At 29.6% G+C, this 25,809-nt stretch overlaps 1 protein-coding gene across 2 annotated transcripts in view; it reads right to left on the bottom strand.

Moving 5' to 3' along the window:
• LOC139089121 (uncharacterized) overlaps nt 1-25,287 on the bottom strand; it is a 31,731-nt gene extending 6,444 nt beyond the window's left edge. For both annotated transcript variants that reach the window (XM_070638560.1, XM_070638561.1), the window contains exons 1-4: nt 25,100-25,287; nt 24,583-25,027; nt 24,299-24,510; nt 23,447-23,530 (exon numbers count right to left, since the gene is read on the bottom strand). In XM_070638560.1, coding sequence (XP_070494661.1) covers nt 23,447-23,530; nt 24,299-24,510; nt 24,583-25,027; nt 25,100-25,171 — 813 coding nt within the window. In that variant the 5' untranslated portion in view covers nt 25,172-25,287. The remainder of the gene's footprint in view (nt 1-23,446; nt 23,531-24,298; nt 24,511-24,582; nt 25,028-25,099) is intronic.
• Nucleotides 25,288-25,809: the final 522 nt, after the last annotated feature.

Below are 25,809 nucleotides of genomic sequence, written 5' to 3'. Positions count from 1 at the left end.
TAAAGAATTTCTTTTTTTGATCTCATTTTTTTTGTTTTCTAAAATAACTAAAGAGATTCCTTTTTTGTCTGTATCATGAGATGTGTGTCGAAATTAAAAAAATTTACGAAATTTATGTCAAAAATCATTCACTTCCTTTTTTGATAATTTCTTTTACGTATTTTCACTGTGAAAATTCTCATTTCAATTTTTTACTTTTTAAAAATAACAAAATTTTTATATGAACCGTAGTGATTCTGCATATTTATTCTGTATTGTGTAAAAAAAACTTAAAAATTGTTTATGTTTTTCATCATTAAGTTATGGTCTAATTAGCAATTGGCACTCAAATAACTGCATTCATATTGAAAATGTTTGAGATAAATTATGAAATAAAGTCTAAATTTAATCAGAATTTTAAAGGATATTGGTGGATTAGTTGGTATACTTTGACTCTTTTGAGCTGTTTTCAGCATGTAATCAGGCTTATAATCAAGAGTTAAACATTCTTGAGCTACTTAAATGAAGAAAGCATCACCATGGAACTTTTAAGGTTCCGCAAAATCTCTTCTATTAACACCAAATGAAAGCCGCCTTTGTTTGTCTCCCAAATGGCTTCTTAAAAAAGGCAACTTGTATTTCGTGTTAACCAAAGAGGTGAAACGGAGTCCTAAATCTTCGTAGCGGAGTCATGTTCATTTATGTTGCTCAGGATCATCGTAAAAATGTTGATTTTTCAAGATTTTTTCAATTTTTCTTAAAACAAAATTGCATAGCTCAGATAAAGTTTGATAAAAATTTCGTCTCAATCTCGAGAATTTGTCGAAGTTGAGCCATCGATAATCCATAATTCTATCAAGAGTTTTTGATCATTTTCAGACCAACTCAGTCATTTTTGAGCTAGTCATTTTTGAGCTAGTGTGTCTAAAGTGAAATTCGAATTGATCAAAATATTTATTGCCAATCAAAAATAGCTCCGATAGTAAAACAGCTTGAATGAACTCGAATTTTGAATGAATTAGGAGACTCAAGTCGACTTAACTCCATACAAAATCCGAGTTCTTATCTAAAGTATACCAAAAAATCACTCAAAATTTACCATTCTGACAAAACCTATAAAATAATACAAGATTTTCTAATTTTTTCCATTATGTCGAGATCAAAAAGGTTAATGTAAATCTAATAAAGAAGCCAATTTCAATATGAATGTATGAATCTATGTAAATATCAACTTAAACAATCATCTTTTATATCATGTAAAAAAATTTTCTAACATAAATCACGTGAGTCACGGAGAATGAGTTTTGAGAGAAAAATGGGTATCCCAATTTAAGGACTATTGTAATATTCTATTGTTCCTTGTGTATACAAAAAAATTTCATCTATTATCTGCCTGTGAGAGTGTGTTCATGTATTTTGTTATAAAAAATTCTGTTAATCAGGTCTATTGAGAGCGACGTCATTGGCAAATATTTCCTAGAATTTAAGGAAATTCTTGCCATACTTTTAATATTTTTTTTTAAATTGTTAATTCTGGTTGCACTGTGTAAAATTTCTATTTTTTTTTAACTGGGTCTATTGATTAATTGATATAATTTTTTCTTGTTATTTTGTTTTTATTTAAATATTTCAATTTTGTTGTGTTATGGAAGAATTTGAGATGCCCCTGAGCTGCTATTTCTTTATTCTTTTTTTTATTTATATTTTTATTTACTGTAGAGAAGTTGCAAGGAAAAATTAAACAACAAATAATTATTGGAAAGAAGTGAAATTAATGGAAATGAGATTGGAGAAAATTTAAATTATAATCAATCAGAATCGCTTAATTGAAATTCTTTTTTAAGAATTGATTTAAAATGTATAATTTGCATTAGAACGCATTTTTCCTTAATTTCTGAAGGATTTGTTTGTTTGAAAATTGGCGTAGAAAATTGTTTATATTTTAAAAATGGTTTTCGTGGAAAACCTCCAATCTTACTTACGACCATTCCCTTTTCATCCCCTTAAATTGTCAAATTTCATTCAAAAATAATAAAAATCAACTTTTAAAAATTTTTGGTTATGCCTCAAATTAAGGGATATGATTTCAGTTTCAACCCTCCCTACTTAACCTACATCCCTTGAAAAGAATAATCAAAGGATGTAAAATTGATCAAAAATCATCAAGATTCATAAAATTGAAATTAATAAGTTCTAAACCCATGAATCCTTGATTATCTCAATGGTTTCAAAGACATGAGTTTATTACATTTAATACGGGGTGTAGCACAGGTGGTAAAATGCAAAATGATTTAACAAATATTAAATTTAAACTATAAATTTCCAAAAAACCCCATCAGATAGAAAGGAAGAATGCGCTTTAGTCACTAACTTTCAAGAGACTTTAATGCTTTTTCTCTTCAAATGTACATTTTAATTGATCAAATTCATCTCAGTTAATTAATTAATTATCATTTGTTTTCTGTTGATCAAAAATTAAGAAGTTCATACTCATTTACACACATGCCCAACAACCGCAGTCCTACAAATTTTTTCTTATTATTTCATTATTTTTTTCATTTTGTTTATATAATTGTGAATTAATTTTTTTTTAATTTTTGTTTAAATATTTTTTTAAAAATTGTAAGAGGCACTCTAAGCGTGATATTGTGAATGAGTGCGGGAATTAATTTAATGAAAATTTTTAATTGACGCTCTCATTCACAATAAAGTGTTTTTTTTTTTTATTTACGGGTTTATTTCTTTCTTAAATTGTGATTCTGTTCATTCTTTTTGTATCTTTTGCCTTTTGATGGTAATTTGGAGAATTTTTTGGAATTTTAAATGGTTAAAATTTTGAATTTTAAAATTGAAAATTCTGAATTTTAAAATTGAAAATTCTGAATTTTAAAATTAAAAATTTTGAAATTTTGAAATTTCGAAATTTAAAATTGAAAATTTTGAAATTTAAAATTTAAAACTGAAAATTTTGAAATTTAAAATTCTAAAAAAATTCTCAAAAAATCCACCCCAAGGGTACCACGCACGGTTGGAATTTTTTAGTGAAATACTCCAAATATTATCGCAGTGTAATGACTGTAAGCAGCATGTGCTGAAATAGAACCAAAAAAAAAACTTTCTTTTTTCTTTCATGAAATGTTCTTTGTAATTTTTTTTGTTTTTTTTTTTTATAATTCATCTAAAAATTCTATTAAGCTTGTTTTTTATCCTTTGTCTCATTTCTGTATGTGTGTGAGTGTCTTTTATGTACAGTCAGTGAATTTTTCTTGAGCTTTGAAAAACCTTTTTTCTTCCTTGCTATTACGCCGAACGGGTCATTGACCGTGAGAATTGAAAATTTACATATTTTTTTGATAAAATTTTATTGCAGAAACTTTTTTCACTTTTTTTATTTTGTTTCGGTTTCAAATTGACATGAATATTGTAGCCTTTGTGTTAGTGATATGGTCTCTTTTTGTGTGTATTTGTGGAAATTTTCCTTGCTAAAATAATAGATAAATGTGAACATTTTTGTGTAGAACAAAAGAGGAGGTGAAAGACAACATAAAATGAAATAATGAAGAGCGAAGGTTTGAGCAATTTTGGGCGTGAATTAGGCACAGATGTAGTCTTGATCGATCCATAGACTGACTCAAAAATCAGAAATTCCAAAAAACCATTCCGAATCCCCAAATTTCAAAGTCAATCTAGACCGCAAACCTCAAAATTGTCCCTAAATTCCCAAAACTACCCAATTATGCTCCACCAATATTCCAAACCTTAATAACTCATAATTTAAGCTTAAATAAAAAAACAAAAAAATAATAAATCAGAAAAAATTTTCTCAACAGGAATGTTTTTTTCATGTTTTATTAAATCAATACAATTCATTGCAAATAATATCCAATTTTTTTCTTCTTCATAAATTTTTTTTATATCTTTTTCTTCAACTTTTTTACTGAACGCAAAAAAGAAAAAAGAAAAAGAGAAATTAAAATTAAAAATAAAACTATTTCATAAACTTTTTTTTTCGGGAGTTGAGAGGGGTCTTTGGTAGTGTTTGATGAGTTTTTGAATATTTTTTTGGTCGGGGTTTTTGATGGGAAATAGTAATGATCTTTACTAACTCAAGTGAACTATTTGAAGTAGTGTAATTGACCAGACAAGGAACATGCTCATGAGTATGCTAACAAAATTTATAATGTTCAATTAGATTGATTGAATTTACTCATGATTTACGGCATTTTGTTGTGTGTTCTCATTATCTGTTAAGGTGTAATGTCTATTTAATAACTAAACACATCTTCGTTTTGAGTTAACTTTATGGAGAACTCCAAAAAAGTTTGTCAGTAATCAAAAAAACGCTTTGTTATAACATAGATTAGGGTTTTCAATTCCGTGGATTGAATTGTACTGAATTCTGAAATTATTCCAAGGATTGCATATAATTCAATCTCGAAATTGAAAGCCCTAAACTAGACATTGCAACCACTCTTGTTCAAAAGGTAACTTTTGTGGACATAAGTTGATTAAATCATCATTTTTATACAGTGATGAGTTTTAAACTAATTCAAAGAATTTTATAAATTATTTGTGCTCAAATATGTTACGAATATTTATGAATCCAGATTGTGAGATGCAAGACAACAATTTGGATGCCAAAAGGAGATCGAGAAATCATATATGAACAACAAAAATCTGTTAATCGATCAAAATTCAGGCATCAACCATGGTTGATACAGACTTATATTGAAACCGAATCTGGCATCAAGTCAAAGTCATGTACAGCTTGGGTTCAGATTTTGGAACGACTAATCGAACTGTCCTATTCTGGATAAAGACTTCTTCTCCTGCATAGTGTCTTTTAAGCGAAGTGTTTTAGAAAATGATGTCATCCAAAAATTGAATTATCATCATATATTTAGTAACAATCCACATCAACCACACAATAAATATTCATTAAATTCATCATTTTACACCAAATTGATCCTCAAAACTCTTGCCATTTTTTGAAACTTACATCAAAATTGTTTTTTTTTCTTCATCCATTCAAAAAATTCTTAGGAATAATTACAAAATATTTTTTCGACTATAAATAAGTTCCGAAATATACAGCCAAAGTTTGCCAAAAAATAAAAATTTTTAAATAATAATTTTTGATTTTTTTCATCACAATTTGAGATCCATCGTGCCAATAATTTTGTAAATTTTCTTCATCCAAAAGGTTTTTTTATATAAAAAATTTTTCCTTTAATTTTATTCAAAACAAAATAGAAAAATTTAAAATTAAATTTAATTAACGATTCACAGCCAATGATTTCAATTTCATTTTGTAACTTTTTTTGTGTTGAACACAAATTTTTTTTCTCACATTTTAAAAATTTTGAAAAATAAATTTATTGACTCAAAAATCTCAATTTTCTATTTGGTGGATAGTTAGCTATAATTTTATAATCCAAAAGTAAATCAAGCTAACTTCACACCAAGTTAAATATTAGCCAAAATTTTAAAATAAAGTTTAAATTTTTAAAAAATAATTTTGAATTTTTTTGTCTCATAAAATTTTTGGTTTCGAAAAAATATTTTTTGGTAATTAATTCCTTTACTATAATAATTATATAATTAAGGCTTTATCATCCTTCGTAAAAAGGACAATAATCATAATAACTTAAGCAACTAAAAGCACTAAACTAATGAAAATATTATTTAATAATTTAAAATTAACAAATTTTTTGTTTTGTGTGTGTTTTGATTTTTTTCACAATTTTTCTTTTCTTTAAAATTCTTAAAAGTTTGATTTTCATCTCGCTTAATTAATAATTAACTAATAAACTAACTTATTTTCTCGGTTTTTAATTTAGATAAATTTGATGATTTTTCTTTTGTCATTTGTGTCCTTTTTGTGGGGATATAATTAGATTCTTGGAGATATACAATCCAATTCAACATTTTATTGATGTAAGAAAATAGGAAATTTAATGAAAATTGGTATTTAACAAGTAATAACTTGTTATGAACTTTTATAGTGATTGAAGGTTGTTGGGTACTATCCCGAATATTTAGAGGGGATTTAAACAATTTTGGGAGAATTTAATATTTTTTTCCCCACAAATTCCTACTTAACTGAAGAATTTTGTCCGAAATTGGGGTATGACCTCTATAGATAAGCCTCTGAAGGGGTTTACCATACAAGCCTACAGATCTGGGTTTTTGGTTGCAGGTCTGCAATTTTGTACAAACTCTAATTAAAAATGCTTCTGGAGGATTAATTTTAAGGTTCTACAATTTTGAATCAAAATTCATCATAAAATCCCAAAATTCAACTTATCGAGCATTTCTCAAAGTTTGAAATAAACTGGAATTCAACCTAATTTGAAATTCGAGTTGAATTCGACAATAATCCCGAATAGACCAAAAACCGTTAGAAATAGTCATCAGGACTTTGAACAAATTATTAAAAAATTTCCTCAAAAAGACACCTTAAAGTGGTAAAAAGACAAAAATAAATTCTCTAATTTATCTATTTGAAAAGGAGAAGGAAATTCTGACAGGGCAAAAAAAACTAAATCTTAACTAAAGTTTTGTATGTGAAAGATATAAGAATCATCAATAAGGAACGCATTTTTCTTTCATCAATTTGTATATATGTGTGTTTTGTGTTTGAATGAAACATATAATTTACAAAATAAAAAAATAATAAATTGTAATAAATAATTCATCATTAAATGATAATAAAAAGGGTAACGAAAATTAAAATTCTTATAAATTGTATTGGTTTTTTTCTTTTCATTTCTAAATAAATTGACACATTCTCTTACTTTATATGCTTTATCATTTGTGTGTTATCGTAGAGACGAAAATTTATTATTTTAAGAAAATAACGCAAAAATTATTTTTAATTTTAATAAATTCATTTTCAATAAAATAAAAACGAATTCCTTTCATCATCTCCGCAAATATTCGAATCATTTTTGTTTAGGCTTACAATCAATTAAGAGTTGTACATTCAATGTATTAATTATGTGTGTTTTTGTGTATGTATGTGTGTGTTTTTTTACTTTTCTTTTTTTCTTTTAATAACAATTAAGATCTCTTGAGATTAAGTCATAAAAATTTTTCGCTATAATTTACACCTTTCAAACTAAATTAAACTAAAATTTTCTAATAAACATTCAACAGCCATTTGAAAAAGGGGGGAAAAATTGGGGGACAATGGGGGGATTTATGTTAATAAAGAAAAATAAAATTTTCTCTCATCGGTAATTTTGGGTTAGTAAATTGGAAAATAATTGTTAATTAAAATTGGTTTAATTAATTAAAATAGGATCTGTTGTATTTAAAAATAGCTATTGCAGGTTTGTTGTATGAAGGAATATTATAAAAAAATGAAATTATTGTAGAGATGGATTTGACTGATGAGGAAAATGTACTAAAAATTTAAAATTTTTGATATTTTGAAAATTCAAGGATTTCAGGATTTATAACTGAAAGTTTGTCTTAAATCCTTAAAAATTTTATAACTTTAAATCAGGGTCAATCTAAAATTTGTGATTTTTTGCGTTTTTTAAATCAAAAATCTTAAAAATCATGAAAATTTTATACATTTAAATTTTTAAAAATTAAAATTTTAACTATTTTAGAACTGAAATTTGAAACAGTTTCAGTCAAACTCTTCTGTCTTTTCAGAGCTCGAAGTTGACTCGTATTTTGTATAGAAAAGTCAATTCAAAGACTGCTAGAGATCCAGAACCTCAAATTAATTTCCAATACATTTTCCTCATCATTCAAATTTTTCCATCATTCGATAGCAAAAAGTTAACAAAATTAAAAAATTAAGAAAATAATTAAAATCGTTACTGAGGACTATAACTGTAGGATAACCTTAAATGGGAAGGATTATTATTGTATCTGTATGTCTATTGTATCTATTGCTGATTTATTGTGGTATAGAAATAATTTTTCTTTCTTTTCATCATTTTTCAACTGTAACTATTGATATATTTGCTTTCACATTTCTGTAGGTTTTTTTTGTAACTATTTCAATTGTTTATGGCTTTAGAAATTTTTTAAAAATAATAATAATAATATGAACATTATTATTATTAACTATTGTATTGTATTGTATGTGTATGTGTTTTTTTTGAAAAAATTTATTCAGTGTATGTATAAAAATTCTACTAGGATCAACTGAAAAACCTATAAATTCCTTCATGTTGAGTTGCATGTAACTTTTCCATTATCAAAGGATAAAGGTATAAATATAATTCAGTCAATTGTATAACAAGAAATTCATTTTTTTCCTTTTTTAAATTTTCTTCTTTTTTTTTACGTCGCAAAAAAATTTTTACGACCACAAAATTCACATTTCTTGCATTTTCGTCCGCAATTTTTTCTTTTAATGTTAAGCATTCTTAAAATATATATTGTAAAGTGTTTCAATCCACACGAGAACGTTTAATCTTCTTGTCATTGAAACACTGATTTTTATCTCTCAATAGCGCTTCTTCCTTTTTTTTCTTATTAAAAATCACAGATTTTCTACTATATATTACTAATGCTCCTTACATCCAATTATAAAAATTTTTCATATTTTTTTATCCTTTAAATTTTTTATTTATTTATTTTGCTTTGTGGTGAGTTGGAGGGGGTCGCTTTTGGGGGGTTAGGAACGTCCTTTTGAAAAAATTGAAATTCTAAGGTTTAAAAAATTTCAATTAATTTTTAAAATTTAATGACTAAAATATTTGATTTGAATTTAAAATGGTGAATTAAGACGAAAAAATTGAGAATTTCTTAAGTTTCGGTTTTGTTGAATTTTGGAGAACAACACCGAGCCCGGAAACAGAAACCGATCGTTCGGTAGTGAAACCGAAAGTGGGAACAGACTTTGACCAAGACTGGGAAGTCGAGGTCTTACCCTCGAGAACTCTTAAAAAAATACGCTAAAATTGACAAAATTAGTCTTAGTCAAGGGATAAACCAGAGTTTTCGGGTAATTTTTCTCCTAAATTAGCATTTAGGAGCCAGCAATATAATTAGATTCTTATGAATTTCTAGGTTCTGAGGCGTGGTTCGTAATTCGTCTACAAACCCTTCGAATGACACAATACAGTCTCTAAGACACCTGATCGTTTATTTTATCTATTTTTAATATTCAAACTAAAAAGAGACAAGTCTCCTTAAAATGACAAAAATCAAATAAAGTCCAAAATCCGAATTAAAACTCTTTTAACCTTCCTAAAAGACCTCCTCCATCAACACCACAGCGACATCAAATAATTACGCGATACGCGAATTTTTGAAAAAAAAAGTTTGTCACAAATTGTTTAATTTTTAAATTTCTAAACACGAAACGGAAAACGCCGAACTTTTTTTAGAAGATTCCACACTAAGCATGGAAGTAAAATTTCTTTTTTTCTCAATAAATTTGTTCATCTAAATGGAGAAACTAAAATAAACTCGAGAGTCGATAATCATGCACAAATTTTCGAATTGGTAAAAATGGATTAATTCATTTTATATTTTTTTTAATAATATGTAGCACCAATAACTCTCTAATTAATTAATTATTTTTATCAGTTATAGTTTAATACAATTAATGTTGATTTTTTTTATGCGATGCCGATTTTTATATGATTAATAAATGGATTTTTGCGAATGCTGGTTGGAAGTGGTTTGTGGGATTGTTGAAAATTTTTGATTTCTGTGGAATTTATGCTGCTGCTGTTAAAATAAAAACTTTTTTAAAGTTTGAAATTTGAAAACCTTCAAAATTAAAAATTTATTAGCAAACTTGAAATTTCAAATTTAAAAAATTTTAAGATTTAGAATTCAAAATTTTTAAAATTTTGAATTTCAAAATATCAAAGTTTTAAATTCTTAAAAATCTTAAATTCTTAAAAATGTTAAATTTGAAAATTCTTAATGTTTTAAATTTGAAAGTTTTTAAAATTTTAAATTTGAAAATTATTAAATTTGAAAATTTCTAAAATTTTAAATTTCAAAATTTCAAAATTTAAATTGTTTAAAAAACTTTTAAATTTAAACAAAAAGTTAAATTTTTCAAAAGAAATATCAAGCTAGTCACAGTAAATCCACTTTCCATTCCAAATTTCTCATCCATCCACACCAACTACTTCCACATTTTCGATATAGTTTTTGTTTGTTGTTTTTGGAAAGATTCTACGATTTTAACGAAATATTTTTTTAATATCAATTTTTTTTAATAACTTTCGAAATGTGTTCAAACTTGATTTTTTTTTGTGTGTATTTTGTGTGTCTAATGAAAATTTCTTCTTCTTTAAATATGAGCTGAATTTCCTTTATAAATTTTTCATTTTTTTTTCTGTGTAATATTTTGTTATGGAAACATTTTTTTTTTTTTCATTTTAAAAAATATTGCTTTTCAATAAAAATTATTGTAGATTTTTTTCATCAAATCTTATACTTCATATTATGTTTTTTTTTCATTCATTGATGATGATAAAGTTGTTGTTGGTTGTAGAAGTTAAGGATATCATTTTTTTGGGGGATTTGTGAGGATAGAATGGGGAATCGTAGAGATGATATTATTTAGATTATTATTTTAGAAGATTTTATTTGAAAATCAAATGGATTTTACTATTGTTGTGCATCGTCTTTACTATCGACAGGACTTGGCGATAAAAATTTTCTCACATATTTCGGATAATGTGTTTTCTCGTGAGCTTTTAATATAGTCGATCGTGAAAATGTTTTCCCGCACATTTGGCAGCGGAAAGGTCGTTCACCTGCAAATGAATAATTAGATAGTCATGAAAATCATTTTAAAAAAAAGCTCCTAAAAAGTGAAAATTTAAATTAATTTTACCGGTATGAACACGACAATGATCTTTCATATGATGCCGTAATTTGAAGGCCTTTCCACAAAATTCACACTTAAATGGACGATCGCCAGTGTGAACTGGTAGATGTGTTATTAATGATGACACATCAGGAAAACTTTTACCACAGAATTTGCACAGCACAACACCGCCACTATTATTACCACCAGCATTTGGATCACTTGATGAATTACTCGTACCAGGATTATTACCAAACGGATTCTCCATATCAATTGGTGAATTATCAGAAGGCTCCAGTGACTCCATTGAGACTTGTCGACTGGGAAAATGAGATGGCGGAGGTAGGTCGTGTGGCAAGAATCCAAGTTGCGTATGCCCAAGTAGATGTGATACCTCTCGATACTTGAGCGTCTCCAATGAATGTGACAGTATATGTCTTGTCAATTTACTTTGATGTGGAAACGTTTGACCGCAATACATACACGGAAATATTGGACCACTATTGTTACTATTAACACTGCTATTTAGCTCACTAGACGAAGACGACGATATTGGCAAACCAACGACACTACTTGACCTTTCACCATGCACGTCCGTCGACGATTCCTGCAACCAAACAAAAAGAGAAAACCGTCAACTTCTTTTGTGTCTTTTGGATTGATTTTTTTTTAAGGTAATATTTTTTTTAATGCTACAACTTTTTTTGTTCTGCTCAGGATGGTTAATTTTTTTGAATTTTTTTTTTGTCCGTATTAGAAAATTAAAAAAAAATTAAATAAAATGCTACAAATCTCTTTTTTTTCGTTCTCAATTAATGACAATCTCATCATTTTAAGAAGGTACGTCCTTCTACTGTATGCAACTCTGATTCAAGATTATTTTTTCGAGAGGAAAAGGTAAATAAAAAAAAATATAAGCAAATAAAAACGAAACCAAAACTAATCAACTAAAAAAAATTCTCTAAAAAATTTACAAAAAATATTTTTTTTTTTTTGGGTTCAAAAATCATTTAAAGATTTTTTGTTTTAGATTAATTCTAAATTATTATTATTATAATATTATTATTATTTTGAGTATTTTTTAGTAAAAATTTTTTTCTTTTGTGTCTTATGTTTTTTTTTTTTTTTCAAGAAGTTGAGGTTCGATTTTTGTCTGGAGCTGGACAGTTGACGGGCGTTTAATTAATATATGGTGTGTTAATAAGTCAACTTATTTCCATTTTATATTTCATATTCACTGTTTTTTTGGCACGCAAAAAATAACTTTTTTAGGTTCTCATTCAACACTCAGATTTGTCAAATTTGTTTATAAAGCTTAAATGCTAATCAATAACAAAAATTTGCGTTAATTTTTTCTCTTTTTCGGTGAAACAAAAATTTTTATTTTTTTTCTTTTATTTTGATGAATTTTAATTTGTAATAAAAAAATATCAATTTGCAGGTGGAATTTTGATTTTTTTCTTAGAGGTTGCACAACGTTTGATTGAAAATTTGTGAAATTTTGTGGTAAAATATTTTGAAATATTCAGTGAAATTGTTCCATTTTTATGTTTTTGGAGTATTTAGTCGGTGAAATTGTTCCATTTTTATGTTTTTGGAGTATTTAGTCTTGTTTGAAAATTGTTAAATTCAAGTTTAAAACTAGTATAATTGAAAAAGGTTAAAAATTCCTTGTTTGAGCTCATAGTTGAGACTTAAGAGCACTGAATCAGGGGTGTAGCCTAGACGGTGGACGGTGAGATTTGAAGTTATTTTTAAATAAACCCACAAATTTGCTGGAGAACCTTAGATTCACTAATGCAATAAATTGACTTTATAACAAGGTAGAAATTGAAAATTGAAAAAATATTTAAATTTCTGAATTTTTACTGCTTTTTTGTTATTTTGAAGTTCACTAAACTTTATTTAAAGTTAGAATTTTTTCACATTTTAACATTATAAACTTAAATTCTATCGAATGTTTTCAGATTGGAAACAAAATTTAGAAATGTTGAAAACATTTAAAATACAATTTATTAGGATTAAATTTTAATTGGTTTTGTTGAAATTTCCAAATCAATTTTACTTTAGCTTCTGAATTTACGTCAATTTAAGCATTATAAACTTTTAATAGATTCCATCAAGGATGTCGGTCGAATAAGTCATGAAAATTCTTTGCAAATCAAAGTACAAATTGTACTTTTTAAGTTTCAATTCCAAAACTTCTATTCACAGATGTCATGAAAATGGACGTCAAATTTATATTGTTAAAAATTTTTTGAAGTCACTCCTTCCTGGAATCATTTCACACTCATTCCCATAATATTTTAATCACAAAATTCATAATCTTCGTGCAAAGTTGAGCAACCTCAGGATCGTTTTGATTTAACTCTTATTCAAAAAAACAACGAAATTAAAAACAACATTTTACAAGAAAAAGAAAAAATTAAAATAAATTTTGATAGATTTTTGAAATATATTCTTGATAAAGTTGTGCAATTATTATTTTTATATCCAAAAAAAGTTGTTTTGTGTGTCGAAATGGAAAAATTTTGTTTGAGGGCCTAAAAAGGTTTTTTTTTTCGTTTTTTTGCACAACTTTTAAAAGAGATTTTATATTTTTTTTTAATAAATTAAAAATCAATTTTTATTTTTAAAATTTTGGATTGGATTTTTTTTTGTTTGTTTTTAAAAATATAGTTGTAAAATAGATATTTCAAAAATAAAACTCAAAAAAATATATATATGATTATATAGCACAGCCATGTTCAAAAAACGTAGATCAACTTCTTGACATAATAATTAAAAATAATAAAAAGTATTCAAAATGATTCACTTTGATCATTAAAAACACAACAAATTACATGAATTAATTAAAGAAAACTGCTTTTAAGGATGATGAAAAATTTGGTTTTTTTTTTTCTTTTTTTTCAAAATTCTGACTTAAAAAAATAATAAAATTATTTTTTATTTAATTACTTTTAACATCAACAATCAATCTAAAATGGATAATGATTTTTTGCTTTTTTTTGGATGAAATTTTTACAGAGTATGATGATCGATAACGTACATTGAAGATTGAGAAGAAATTATTTACATAAATACAGTTGCAAATTAAGGATTTAAAAATATTTACAAAAATAACATCTACAAATGAGCATACACATAAAGTTTCAAGCAGAATTAAATAAAAATGATATGAAAATCTATGAGAAAAACATAATTTAAGCTTTGATGATTCACATTGCATACACAGATTAGGGAACGTTTACTGATTCCGTAGCGTGGTCGACATTATGAGCACCCCCCTCCCCCACACCCCCACTTTGTTTTATTATTTGAGGTGTACAAAAATTTCAAACCCCAAAATCCTTTTCACCTCCAATTAGCACCAAACTGCATCCTAAAATCAAGATGTTGCTTCAAAAATTAACTTCAAATCCATTCCCTCCATTTATAGCTCACCACCCTCTCTTAAATTTCCTTTACAATCCACATAAAATTCCCTAAAATAATAATCCATCCCACACTTCAATAAAAACTCTCCAAAATTACATTTACTCATGCACTAAGACTTAATACACCAGCCTTTACGGCTCACATTCAACAAAGTCCTTCACATTCCAACAAAAGACTTATCGAGACACACATAAAATGCACAGACGTATGCTTTTCAAAGCATTCAAGTCACAATTCTAATGTGTTTTCAAAAGCTTCTTTCCATTTCCTCATTTAAAATTCACCAGACTAGAAAACCTACACATTCTCACACCAAAAGTGCATTTTTAATTCTTCCTCATTTTCCGAAAAAATAAAGAACTAAAGTCGCACATTTTCATTAACAGCAATGCCATTTGAAATAAAACAACAACAACAAAAAGAAAGTCAGAATTATGTCGCACTTTATGAAAGTGAGAAGAATAGAGAGGTCTCTTTTTACTTCCTATTTTAAAGTGCTTGAAATGCGTCTGAAGTTGAAAAATACATTACATTAAGTATTTGTGCATTGCCTTTTATTACTCATTTTTTATTCGACATTCACTCACTCATTCAGACATCGACAGACGTCTGTAGTATTCAAACCGTGCTTAATGGAGTTGAAGTGATTTTTTGTTTGAGATTATACTGATGCTATAGCTTTTAGTGGTGATGGTTGATGACTGTTTGTGTATTAAGCTTATGTAGTATTCTGAGGATATTTATTAAAGTCAGAGTTGCGATGACAGGTACCTGTCACAGGTAGAGGTGACAGGTTCTGTCAAAAGATGACCTGTGACAGGTCGTTACCTGTTGACAGGCAGAAAAATTTGGCCTGTCACAGGTCTGACCTGTCGCAGGTCACGCCTGTCACAGGAGATGGCCTGTCGACAGGCGAAATTTTTCTGCCTGTCACAGATTTTTGGTCTTCACCTGTCGACAGGTCAAATCTGTCTGTCTGTCACAGGCGCGACCTGTCACAGGCCACACCTGTCACAGGTCTTCACCTGTCGACAGGCAGATTTTTTCTACCTGTCACAGGCTTGACCTGTTTCTGTTATATGTACCTGTCATCTTTTAAAAAAGATTTTTCTCTTGTGAAGTATAAAATTTCATTCAAAATTTATCCAATTTTTTTTTGTTTTCAGAGAAAAGAGTTCAAATCTCAAATTTCATTCATATATTTTTCATTTTTTCATATTTTTAACAAAAAAACATAGATTAAATAACCGAAACAGGTCAAACCTGTGACAGATAGATGAAAGTCTACCTGTCGACAGGTGAAGACCTGTGACAGGTCGCATCTGTGACAGGCAGAAAGATTTGACCTGTCGACAGGTCATCACCTGTGACAGGCGATACCTGTGACAGGTCAGGCCTGTGACAGGTCAGGCCTGTGACAGGCAGACAGATTTGACCTGTCGACAGGTGAAGACCTGTTACAGGCGAAACCTGTGACAGGTCAGGCCTGTGACAGGCAGACAGATTTGACCTGTCGACAGGTCATCACCTGTGACAGGTGACACCTGTGACAGGTCGCGCCTGTGACAGGCAGAAAAATTTCGCCTGTCGACAGGCCATCACCTGTGACAGGCGTGACCTGCGACAGGTCAGACCTGTGACAGGCCAAATTTTTCTGCCTGTCAACAGGTAACGACCTGTGACAGATGGACTGTTTCTGTTGACCTGTCACAGATTGCAACTCTGATTAAAGTGCATCATTAATGCTTAAAGTATGAATTTAGGTTCTTGTTTTGATCCGCAGTTGGAAAACGTGAAACATTCAGGTTTGTTCTATCTTGTTCTATCAATAATCCATTCATAAAGTAATCTTGTCGATCTCGTTCCTATTATTAAAGCTTCACTTAATGTTCCTGATCCGTTGCTTAACTTAACCTTGCCTTAAGCTCTATTTGTCTAAACAAGGGACTTGAGACTTTGTCTAAACAAGGGAGTAATTGAACTCCTAAAAAAGCACTTATTTGGAAATGACAAGATTTGTTTTCAAACTGACGACTTTTGAGCTACCATGCCAAAATTGAACCAAATGCTTGCCAATCACTACACATACCCTAACAGACAATGAACATACTCAACTAAGTTAGCTTGGTCATGATTGCATTCAATCCATATAACTGCGTGTATTCAATTTTGTGAACATAGTCATGATAATAATTCTTCTATGTTCAGGAGAGGCACTTAACTACAGCCTGTTTCACTCAGAACAGAGGTATGGACATTTTCGTTTGAAAGTTTGAACATCGGCTATGTTAGAGCAATTCCTCTTCTATTTTTCAACTACACACTAATGACTCTATTAAGACCAAGACTATTTCTAAGTATATACTATCACCCATTCCCATCACTCCAGCTAGCCGCAGCTCTACAATTTGTCCCAAAATATTCCCATCATTAAATCATCCAACGGTGTCAACATATCCATAATCCCATTCAGTCCTTACACCCAACAATAGTTTCGTCTGTTTATATACACACTCGTCTACAAGTGAACAAAAAAGAGAGCCGAGAAAAAAAAGGCAAAGAGAAGGAAACAGAAGCTTGAGAATTTTTACATACAGCCAGAAAATGACGATATTGATTCCACCATACAGTACATCATGAGTAAACAACGAACGTATGAAAAAAAAGGAAAATCAAAGAAAAGAAAGAAAATGAGGAGGCATAAAAAAAAATTGTGAGTATCCTAAGTGTAGGACTTTATCGATCCGTCTGTAGTGGGTGGAAGTAGAATAAAAAATGTAAGGAGACTTCTCATTCCGATGGCATTAAAAAAATTTCCGCATTGTCAGTAAATGAGGAGAACAAGAACAAGAAGAAGTGAGCAAGCCTAGTGCATAGTTGCGTTTACAATAATAATTATCGAAATTGCGTTAAATTTTCAACGCTATTTCGTGTTTCATGCATTCCAATAGCATGAGAGCCTATGTGTAAATTCACTTCTAGCTATACATATATATGCCATTTGATTGAAAAGATCGAGTTGGTAGTGCATTATGGGAAAAAAAAGGAATTGATGTGATTAAGCATAATATACATGATGGCTTGCGAGTCTTGCATAATCATAATGTGAAAATATGCGGTTTTCTCTTCATATTACATGATTCTCTCGCATTGCGGATAGTGTACATATTATATGAGTAAGCAGACCTAGAGAAAGAATTGCTGTTATTATATTATAAATCGCACATGATTCTTGGAAATATTTAAGGTAGAAATATTGTTGATAAAATTGGTAGATGATGGGTGTCGTTTTGTCTGTATGAAATCTAAGGAACTAGATATTGGACTCTATCATTATCAGTTCTTAAAGTTACTGATATCAAATTTGACTTTTTAGGATTTTTAATCTCAGTCTCGTCATTATTTTGAGGAGTAAGTGTTCTCGAGTCCGAGATCATAAGTTTGAGCCTCAAGATTTGGAGACCGAAACTTCAAAGAAATCCCTCGTAGTCTCGGTCCTAGTCACAATCTCAGTGCCGGACTCAAAAATTACACAAATTTGAGACTTAACATGACCTTGAAGTTGATAATGATTTTACATTGAACAGACAGCTCATGTCGGTTCTACTACTTTAAAAGCTATTAAGCTTTTAAAACTACGCATCACTAATGTCCCATCACTAATGTCCCAAAGGTCTATAAGAGCAGTACAAATTGATACTTAGTGTATCCATAAGAAATCACACGGATTAGTTCTGTTTCTAGAAAGTCTTAGGCAGGGATAGTGCACTATGGGGCAAAATGAAAAAAAAGGGACATTCACTTTGTTTTTTGGACTTTTTCGAATTACATCTAGTGGGTATTATTTTCTTGTAGTACATATAGCAATAGACTTGCATGCCAAATTTCAGGTCATTTGGTGCTGTTTGGTCGATTCTGGAGCTGTTTAAAGTTGAAAAGTAGTGAAAAAACAGATTTTTTCACATCCTGTTTGACTCGGGAAATTCCATATTTAATTAAAAGATATTGAAAAACGGTTTTCGGGTCCTAATTGTACTATATAAAAGCTTTAATTTTATATACTGGAAAGTTTATATGTACTGGGTTTTAATGGCAGGGCTTTAGAAAATGTATGAAAATACCAGGAAAAAAGCTTCAGGCGTTCGGAACTGACATTTTTAGGTCGATTTCCCCCATACGGAGCCATACTAGCTTAAAGTACTTACTTTCTAGTTTTCAAAACCGTTAAAACCTTTACAATAAGTACTGGGGAGCAAAAGTTATTGCATTTTAAGTTTTGGACGAATTTTTTTCTCAAAACTAATATTTCTCATATAAATTTAGAAAATATCGGTTGATAATAGTTTTTTTATGTTTTTGTATGAATTTAGCCATTTAAGAACGATTAGTGAAGAAATTTTTACAAAAAGTTCAAAATTCGCCGAGTTAGAGGTACATATGCTATTTGACGACTTGACCCTTTTTCTCATCACTCAAATGGCTATAACTTTTACATGACTAAATATTTTTCAATTCTGTTTCTTGTTTAGTGTAGCTTGTTATAATACCTTTCCAACAATATATAATACTTAATAGTTGGAAGTAGTCTTGGTCGTGAAAACGGACCCTGTTTGTGACTGACCCTTTACAAAGAAATTTTCAAAAAAGTCATTTCTAAAACTACCACTTAGAAATTAAATAATATAATGTTTTTGTGTTTTTTAGGTCAAAATATGATAGTTATGAATCTCAAAACACAAAAAATCTCATTTTGTAAACTTCCGACAACTTTAGGGGCCTTTATAGGTAATACTCAGGTAATCTCTCAATTCTCAGATATGAAACATTTTTATTGACTTTTTTTGATTGATATTCAATATTTACATTTATTTTGTGCAAAATATATCAATTTTAAAAAGTTTGGGTCGAAAAAAGTGATTTTTGACTATTTTGTTAAAAACAGGCTTAGGTAGGCCACATTTAAGGCAATCCAGTAGCCAGTATGATTAAGTTCTATACATGTTTTAAACATATTTATAAAGGTATTAGTAGTAACTAGTAATAACAGAAAACAGAATGGAAAAATATTGGTTCTAAAAAAAGTTATAGTCATTTGAGTGGCCAAAAAAGGGTCGAGGAGGGCAACCAGCATAGGCAAAAACACAAAAATTCAAAAATTTAATGAAATTCTTGAAGTTTTTTGAATAAAAATTAATTTTATGTCATATTAATTTAAAATAATGCATTTTTTGTCAAAATAAACGTAAATTTTTGAATTTTTGTGATTTTGCCTATGGTGGTTGCCCTCCTCGACCCTTTTTTGGCCACTCAAATGACTATAACTTTTTTTAGAACCAATATTTTTCCATTCTGTTTTCTGTTATTACTAGTTACTACTATTACCTTTATAAATATGTTTAAAACATGTATAGAACTTAATCATACTGGCTACTGGAGTGCCTTAAATGTGGCCTACCTAAGCCTGTTTTTAACAAAATAGTCAAAAATCACTTTTTTTCGACCCAAACTTTTTAAAATTGATATATTTTGCACAAAATAAATGTAAATATTGAATATCAATCAAAAAAAGTCAATAAAAATGTTTCATATCTGAGAATTGAGAGATTACCTGAGTATTACATATAAAGGCCCCTAAAGTTGTCGAAAGTTTACAAAATGAGATTTTTTGTGTTTTGAGATTCATAACTATCATATTTTGACCTAAAAAACACAAAAACATTATATTATTTAATTTCTAAGTGGTAGTTTTAGAAATGACTTTTTTGAAAATTTCTTTGTAAAGGGTCAGTCACAAACAGGGTCCGTTTTCACGACCAAGACTACTTCCAACTATTAAGTATTATATATTGTTGGAAAGGTATTATAACAAGCTACACTAAACAAGAAACAGAATTGAAAAATATTTAGTCATGTAAAAGTTATAGCCATTTGAGTGATGAGAAAAAGGGTCAAGTCGTCAAATAGCATATGTACCTCTAACTCGGCGAATTTTGAACTTTTTGTAAAAATTTCTTCACTAATCGTTCTTAAATGGCTAAATTCATACAGAAACATAAAAAAACTATTATCAACCGATATTTTCTAAATTTATATGAGAAATATTAGTTTTGAGAAAAAAATTCGTCCAAAACTTAAAATGCAATAACTTTTGCTCCCCAGTACTTATTGTAAAGGTTTTAACGGTTTTGAAAACTAGAAAGTAAGTACTTTAAGCTAGTATGGCTCCGTATGGGGAAATCGACCTAAAAATGTCAGTTCCGAACGCCTGAAGCTTTTTTTCCTGGTATTTTCATACATTTTCTAAAGCCCTGCCATTAAAACCCAGTACATATAAACTTTCCAGTATATAAAATTAAAGCTCTTATATAGTACAATTAGGAACCGAAAACCGTTTTTCAATATCTTTTAATTAAATATGGAATTTCCCGAGTCAAACAGGATGTGAAAAAATCTGTTTTTTCACTACTTTTCAACTTTAAACAGCTCCAGAATCGACCAAACAGCACTAAATGACCTGAAATTTGGCATGCAAGTCTATTGCTATATGTACTACAAGAAAATAATACCCACTAGATGTAATTCGAAAATGTCCAAAAAACAAAGTGAATGTCCCTTTTTTTTTCATTTTGCCCCATAGTGTAGTGCCAGCAATGGATAGTCATCCACTTTTTGACACTCATTTTCATTGAATTTAAGACCAACAGACAACATCAACTAGGACATCAACAATATTGGTCTTTATAATGACCTTCAACTGTGTTTCAAGTCTTTCATGGATAATATGCAACACATCCTTTTACTATTATGCAGTTCAAAGTTTCTAAAGTCTCAAAACTGCGTTCTATCTTCTAACATCCTAAAACTTCCTATTTCTACTCAGTCGCATGTATTCATACACATCCACACACACAATACACACACTCAATAATTTCATTAATGCCTCATTCTTTCGTTCTAATGCAGGGATGATTATACAATATGCATGAGGTCGTTAGCGATTACATTCAATTGAAGGAAAAAAAAATTCATTAAAACTAGAATGTCGATAGAAATTTTTTATTTGTGTGCCTGCAATTTTCTCATCATTAAGTTGAAAAAAATAATAATTTTTATTTGTATCGATGTCAAATCGTTTGGGTTGATAGACGAAAAATAGAAAGACTTAATATTGCAATTACATCAACAGAACAGTCAACTGCACACAAAATGGGAAAACAAGAAAAGCCTTTTGTTGCGAGTCAAATTCGTAGAGAATGGAACAAAAAAAAGCTGAATCAAATGAAATATTGACAATGATTGAATTGATGGAGATGTGTCTCGATATTTTGTGTTATTGGAATGGATTGAAAAAAAAATTTGGAGCACATTTTGAGTAGAGAATTAGACACAAATTGTGATGTGAGTTGTGGCTGTGATTGGATTATTATTTAATAACTATCGATTAAAATCCTTTCCTTTTTCCTGTGTTATTGTGTGTATATTCCAGCTGTACACTCTTCCTCTCTGTCTATTTTTTGACTACTTTATGTTGGTTTATTTGAACCATCATATCGTATAACCATATCATATATATATCATAACCTCAATTTCAGATTGACATATCTGCCGAAAAAGAAATTTAGCTTGATTTACTCTGGATTATTGGTATGGGGGGTTTGGAATCTTACATATTGTTTTGGGTAAGGCGGTAATACTTGGGATATCAGAAGGTAGAATTATGCTTTCTCGTTATCGGGATCAGGATTTCCCGGGATCCCAAGAAAAACAAGAAACTTCCCTTCAGTTAATCTATCGGAAATATGACCAAGTGCCACATTCAGAACCAAGTTAGAACCACGCCAGCTTACGGTCAAATTTATGATCGATTAACCAATTTAAGCTATTCGGGTTTAATACAACTTCCTTTAAAAATACGAAATTAATACCTGTTATTACAGATCATAGCACAAAACAAAAAAATCTGACCATAATATGTCTGCGTATTAGGTCAGGGTCAAATATTCATTAATTTCGCAAGAAAAAGTTCCCCGAAACCTTGACTTTTGGCGTTAGAAATAATGCGCTGCTTAAATGTATCTAATTTATTTTTAATGGGAAGTTGCTATTTATGGATGTTGGATGATGCTGTTTTAAATAGCTTGATTCGTGTTGCGAGTAAAAATACAAATGAACTGAACCGATTTAAATCTGGATGCAATGTAGTTTGGTAAAACTAGCTTTGTTGGAATGGAAATGTAAAGGATCCTTGAGGATTGGACTTTAAAAATGAAGCATCTGCATAAAAGCAGGTCAACAAAACATCAATTAAGAGATACAGATGAGGAAGCAGACGAGCTGGATCGGACATATATTTAAAAACATTTAGTTAGAAAATTAGTTAATTCATCGTGTTAGCAAAGGCAAAGACTGTATGGAAGTACAATTCATTACTTTGGAATTATCTGTGCAATGAGCACATGTGAATTTATTTTAGAAATTGACTGCATAACCTTAACATTCCCTAAAAAATCATAAAAAAATTCCCATTCGTTAACCGCGCTCCCCAAATTCAAAACGTCCATACCTCATCCATATTTTTTTGAATAATTGATTTTCACTTTATGCGTTTTGCAATGATTTTTAAATGTTGAGAATTGATTTGCAGCTATAACTTTATGTATATAGACTCAAAAATAAAGTTTTTTTTTTATTATTTTTGGTTTAAGTCATGAAAGTGTGGTAAGTAAAAACGTAATAAAAACTAAAAAAAATATGATATTCGTGAATATGTCTAGGACTATCTACAATGTACAGTTTTATATACAGTGAATAAAAATGATTCTTTTGCATGCACTAAAAAAAATTACAAAATAGGAGGATAAAAAAAATCATGCAGCGAAAAAAAAAAAACTTAAAGTTGAACACGGAAAATTTACTTTTTTGTTTGCTGTTCCGAAAACATTCAATCCAATTTTTTTTTTGTTCAAGAAAAAAGCTTTCTGAACCGAAAAATCTCTTCCTTCTTTTTTTTTATTTTACGTATTATTATTGCGAATTGGAAAAAAGGAAGGAAAGATTCAGTTTTGCATGCAAGCTTTTAAAATTTATGGATCTTTACGTAAGTATAATATTTACTTTTCATAATACAAAAGATATCGAGTAGAATAGAATATAACGATTTTTATTTATTTTTTTCGTTCTTTCGGTTAGAAAAATTATAAAAAATAGGGAAAAAGGTTCTTAACTTACCATATCACCATGTGAGTGTCGGTATTCTGACGATGAGCTCTCCTTATCATCTGAACGATCCCAATCTGCTTCCTTTTTTAGAGACTTGAAATAAAATTTAAATTTGAGGTTGTTAGAAAATTTTCGGCTATTATGCAGCTTAATGTTTATGAATACAAGTTGAAATGGCACATAATATTTAGCAATATCAGTTGAGATAGCAATCACAACTCCCAATCAACGGTTCATTTTAGAGTTCGACCAAGCACCATAAGCCTGAATTTTCTGCATTTTAAATACGCATACTTGCACTGTTTGACTGTTCTAAAAAGCACACGACGTAGAAATGACAAAAAAACCGGTCACAGACCAGCGTGACTCTGGTTTCAATCTAAATTCGATTAAATTCGGTCTCATGTTAAAGACAAATCAACCTGGGGCCGGATGTTTAGCCATTTCTTCTTCATGTACTTTTCAAAATCAACCTATCGTACATATAAGGCTGGTGGCATGATTTTTTTGTCTGAAAGCCTGTGGTTTTTTTTACAAACTCTAATATAGTTAACCCGAATTCAAGCTATATTCTTCTGAATATTCCCCATAGTATAATCTTTCAAAAAATTACATATATATTTTATTATAAATCGTTTACAGAAGGCCCACGGCAAATAAAAGGCAAAAAGGACGATCCAGATCGACGTGAGTTAAGCCTGAAACCTGATTTCATCGAATATGACCCCGAGTTAAACTCACGCCGCTCTGGCTTTGCATTTTTCTCCATTTCTACACAATGTGTCTTGTGTCTTGTGTAGTTTCCAAATAATTTATCAAATAATTCGCTTACATCAATCCCAAACTATTAAATATCCTTACCAATGGCGCATGTTGCATGGGTCCAATCCCAGATGGTCCCGGTAAATCACTACTAAGTGGACTCTGTTGTCGCGTTCCACCACAATTCGATGAGTTTCCCAATAAATTACTTGAATATCGAGATGATTGCATATCGGCTAATGATGATGTAGAATTAACAGACGATGATATTGAATTTTGCAGTAATGATGAATTCAAAGTCATATTGAGACCTAATAAATGGGTAAGAAAATATATATAATATTCATAGCTGTACATTAGTGAGAAATAATCCATTATCTTACCAACTTCATTTTTCATATGAATATTTTCATCGTCATCATCATCATCTTCCATTGACTCATCATTCCGATGCTGATGATGCGTACGATGATCATTAAATGTCGGCTCTTCTTTGATAATTGAATCTATATGATGCGAGCTACTGCCCGTTATAGATGTCGTAGTTGCCGATGCTGATGCGCTTGTTGTTAATAATTTCTTTTGATATATTGACGACAGAGATGATCCGGGAGATGAGGGAACACGAGATGGAGGAGATGGACTACATATATCATTATCAAGTCGCTGCTGTTTACTTGACAACTCGTGAATTTCATTCTTTATTGATGATGATGGCGCAGCTGATGGTGTTGTTGGCGTATGTAATCGAAGACGATCTGAATCACGATCACGTTCCGGCTCTTTTGATGCTGTACTTTGATTGGTCATTTCTGCTAATCCCTTAACCTATTATTACAATTTTCACAATGTCATTACTATGCATCACTTAATGGATATATGCTATTTATTTCATCTTACTTTTAATGATTCAGCCGTTTTCAGTAACGCTGATAATTGACAATATTCTACGTTCACTTCACCTTTATACATGAATTCAATTAATGTTCGCAATTCAGCAAATCGAACGTCTTTAAGTATAACAATTGGATGTCTGGCGGGGTGATCCAGAAAAAGGCTTTGAAAGTATGATGAACAGGCTGAAAGAACAACCTGAAAAGTGCACAAGAGTGAGAAGAAAAGAAAGGAAAAGAATAATAAATTATTTAATTAAGAAAAAATAGCAGCAATTAAGTAATTAATATGAAATAACGTAAAGTGTTACAATTCCTATGCAATTTTTTTTCTCTTATTATTTATCATTCGTCATCTTGATGCCCATAACTCATTGCAACTACAAAAGAGGAATTTCATTTTTATGAGCATATTAGATGGGGAAATGAAGTGATATTAGTAAGTCATTTTGTCTAGTTTGCTGTTTATTAAGTGTTTATTTGATTAATGTCACTCAAAAGTTGAATTTGAGATACCCTAATGGCTGTAACCGACCATGCAACCATGAGCTTGAGACTCGGCATTTCACTTATCCTTTTTCAAATCATATGTAGTGGAACCGCTGCTCATAGCCTTTCTTTATAAGCTACAGACAGTAATGTCGACAAAAGAGTGCATCGGATCCCATTAAATACTGTATTTCTAGGTTTGAGAGCGTCAGCTTGGCAAATTCTCAC

This window comes from Chironomus tepperi, unplaced genomic scaffold, assembly GCF_022539635.2.
Source record: "Chironomus tepperi strain 1889 unplaced genomic scaffold, CSIRO-AGI_Ctep_v1 contig_175, whole genome shotgun sequence".
Lineage (NCBI taxonomy): Eukaryota > Metazoa > Arthropoda > Insecta > Diptera > Chironomidae > Chironomus > Chironomus tepperi.
The sequence above is the reverse complement of the archived record's forward strand: the minus strand, read 5'-3'. Positions and strand labels throughout refer to the sequence as shown.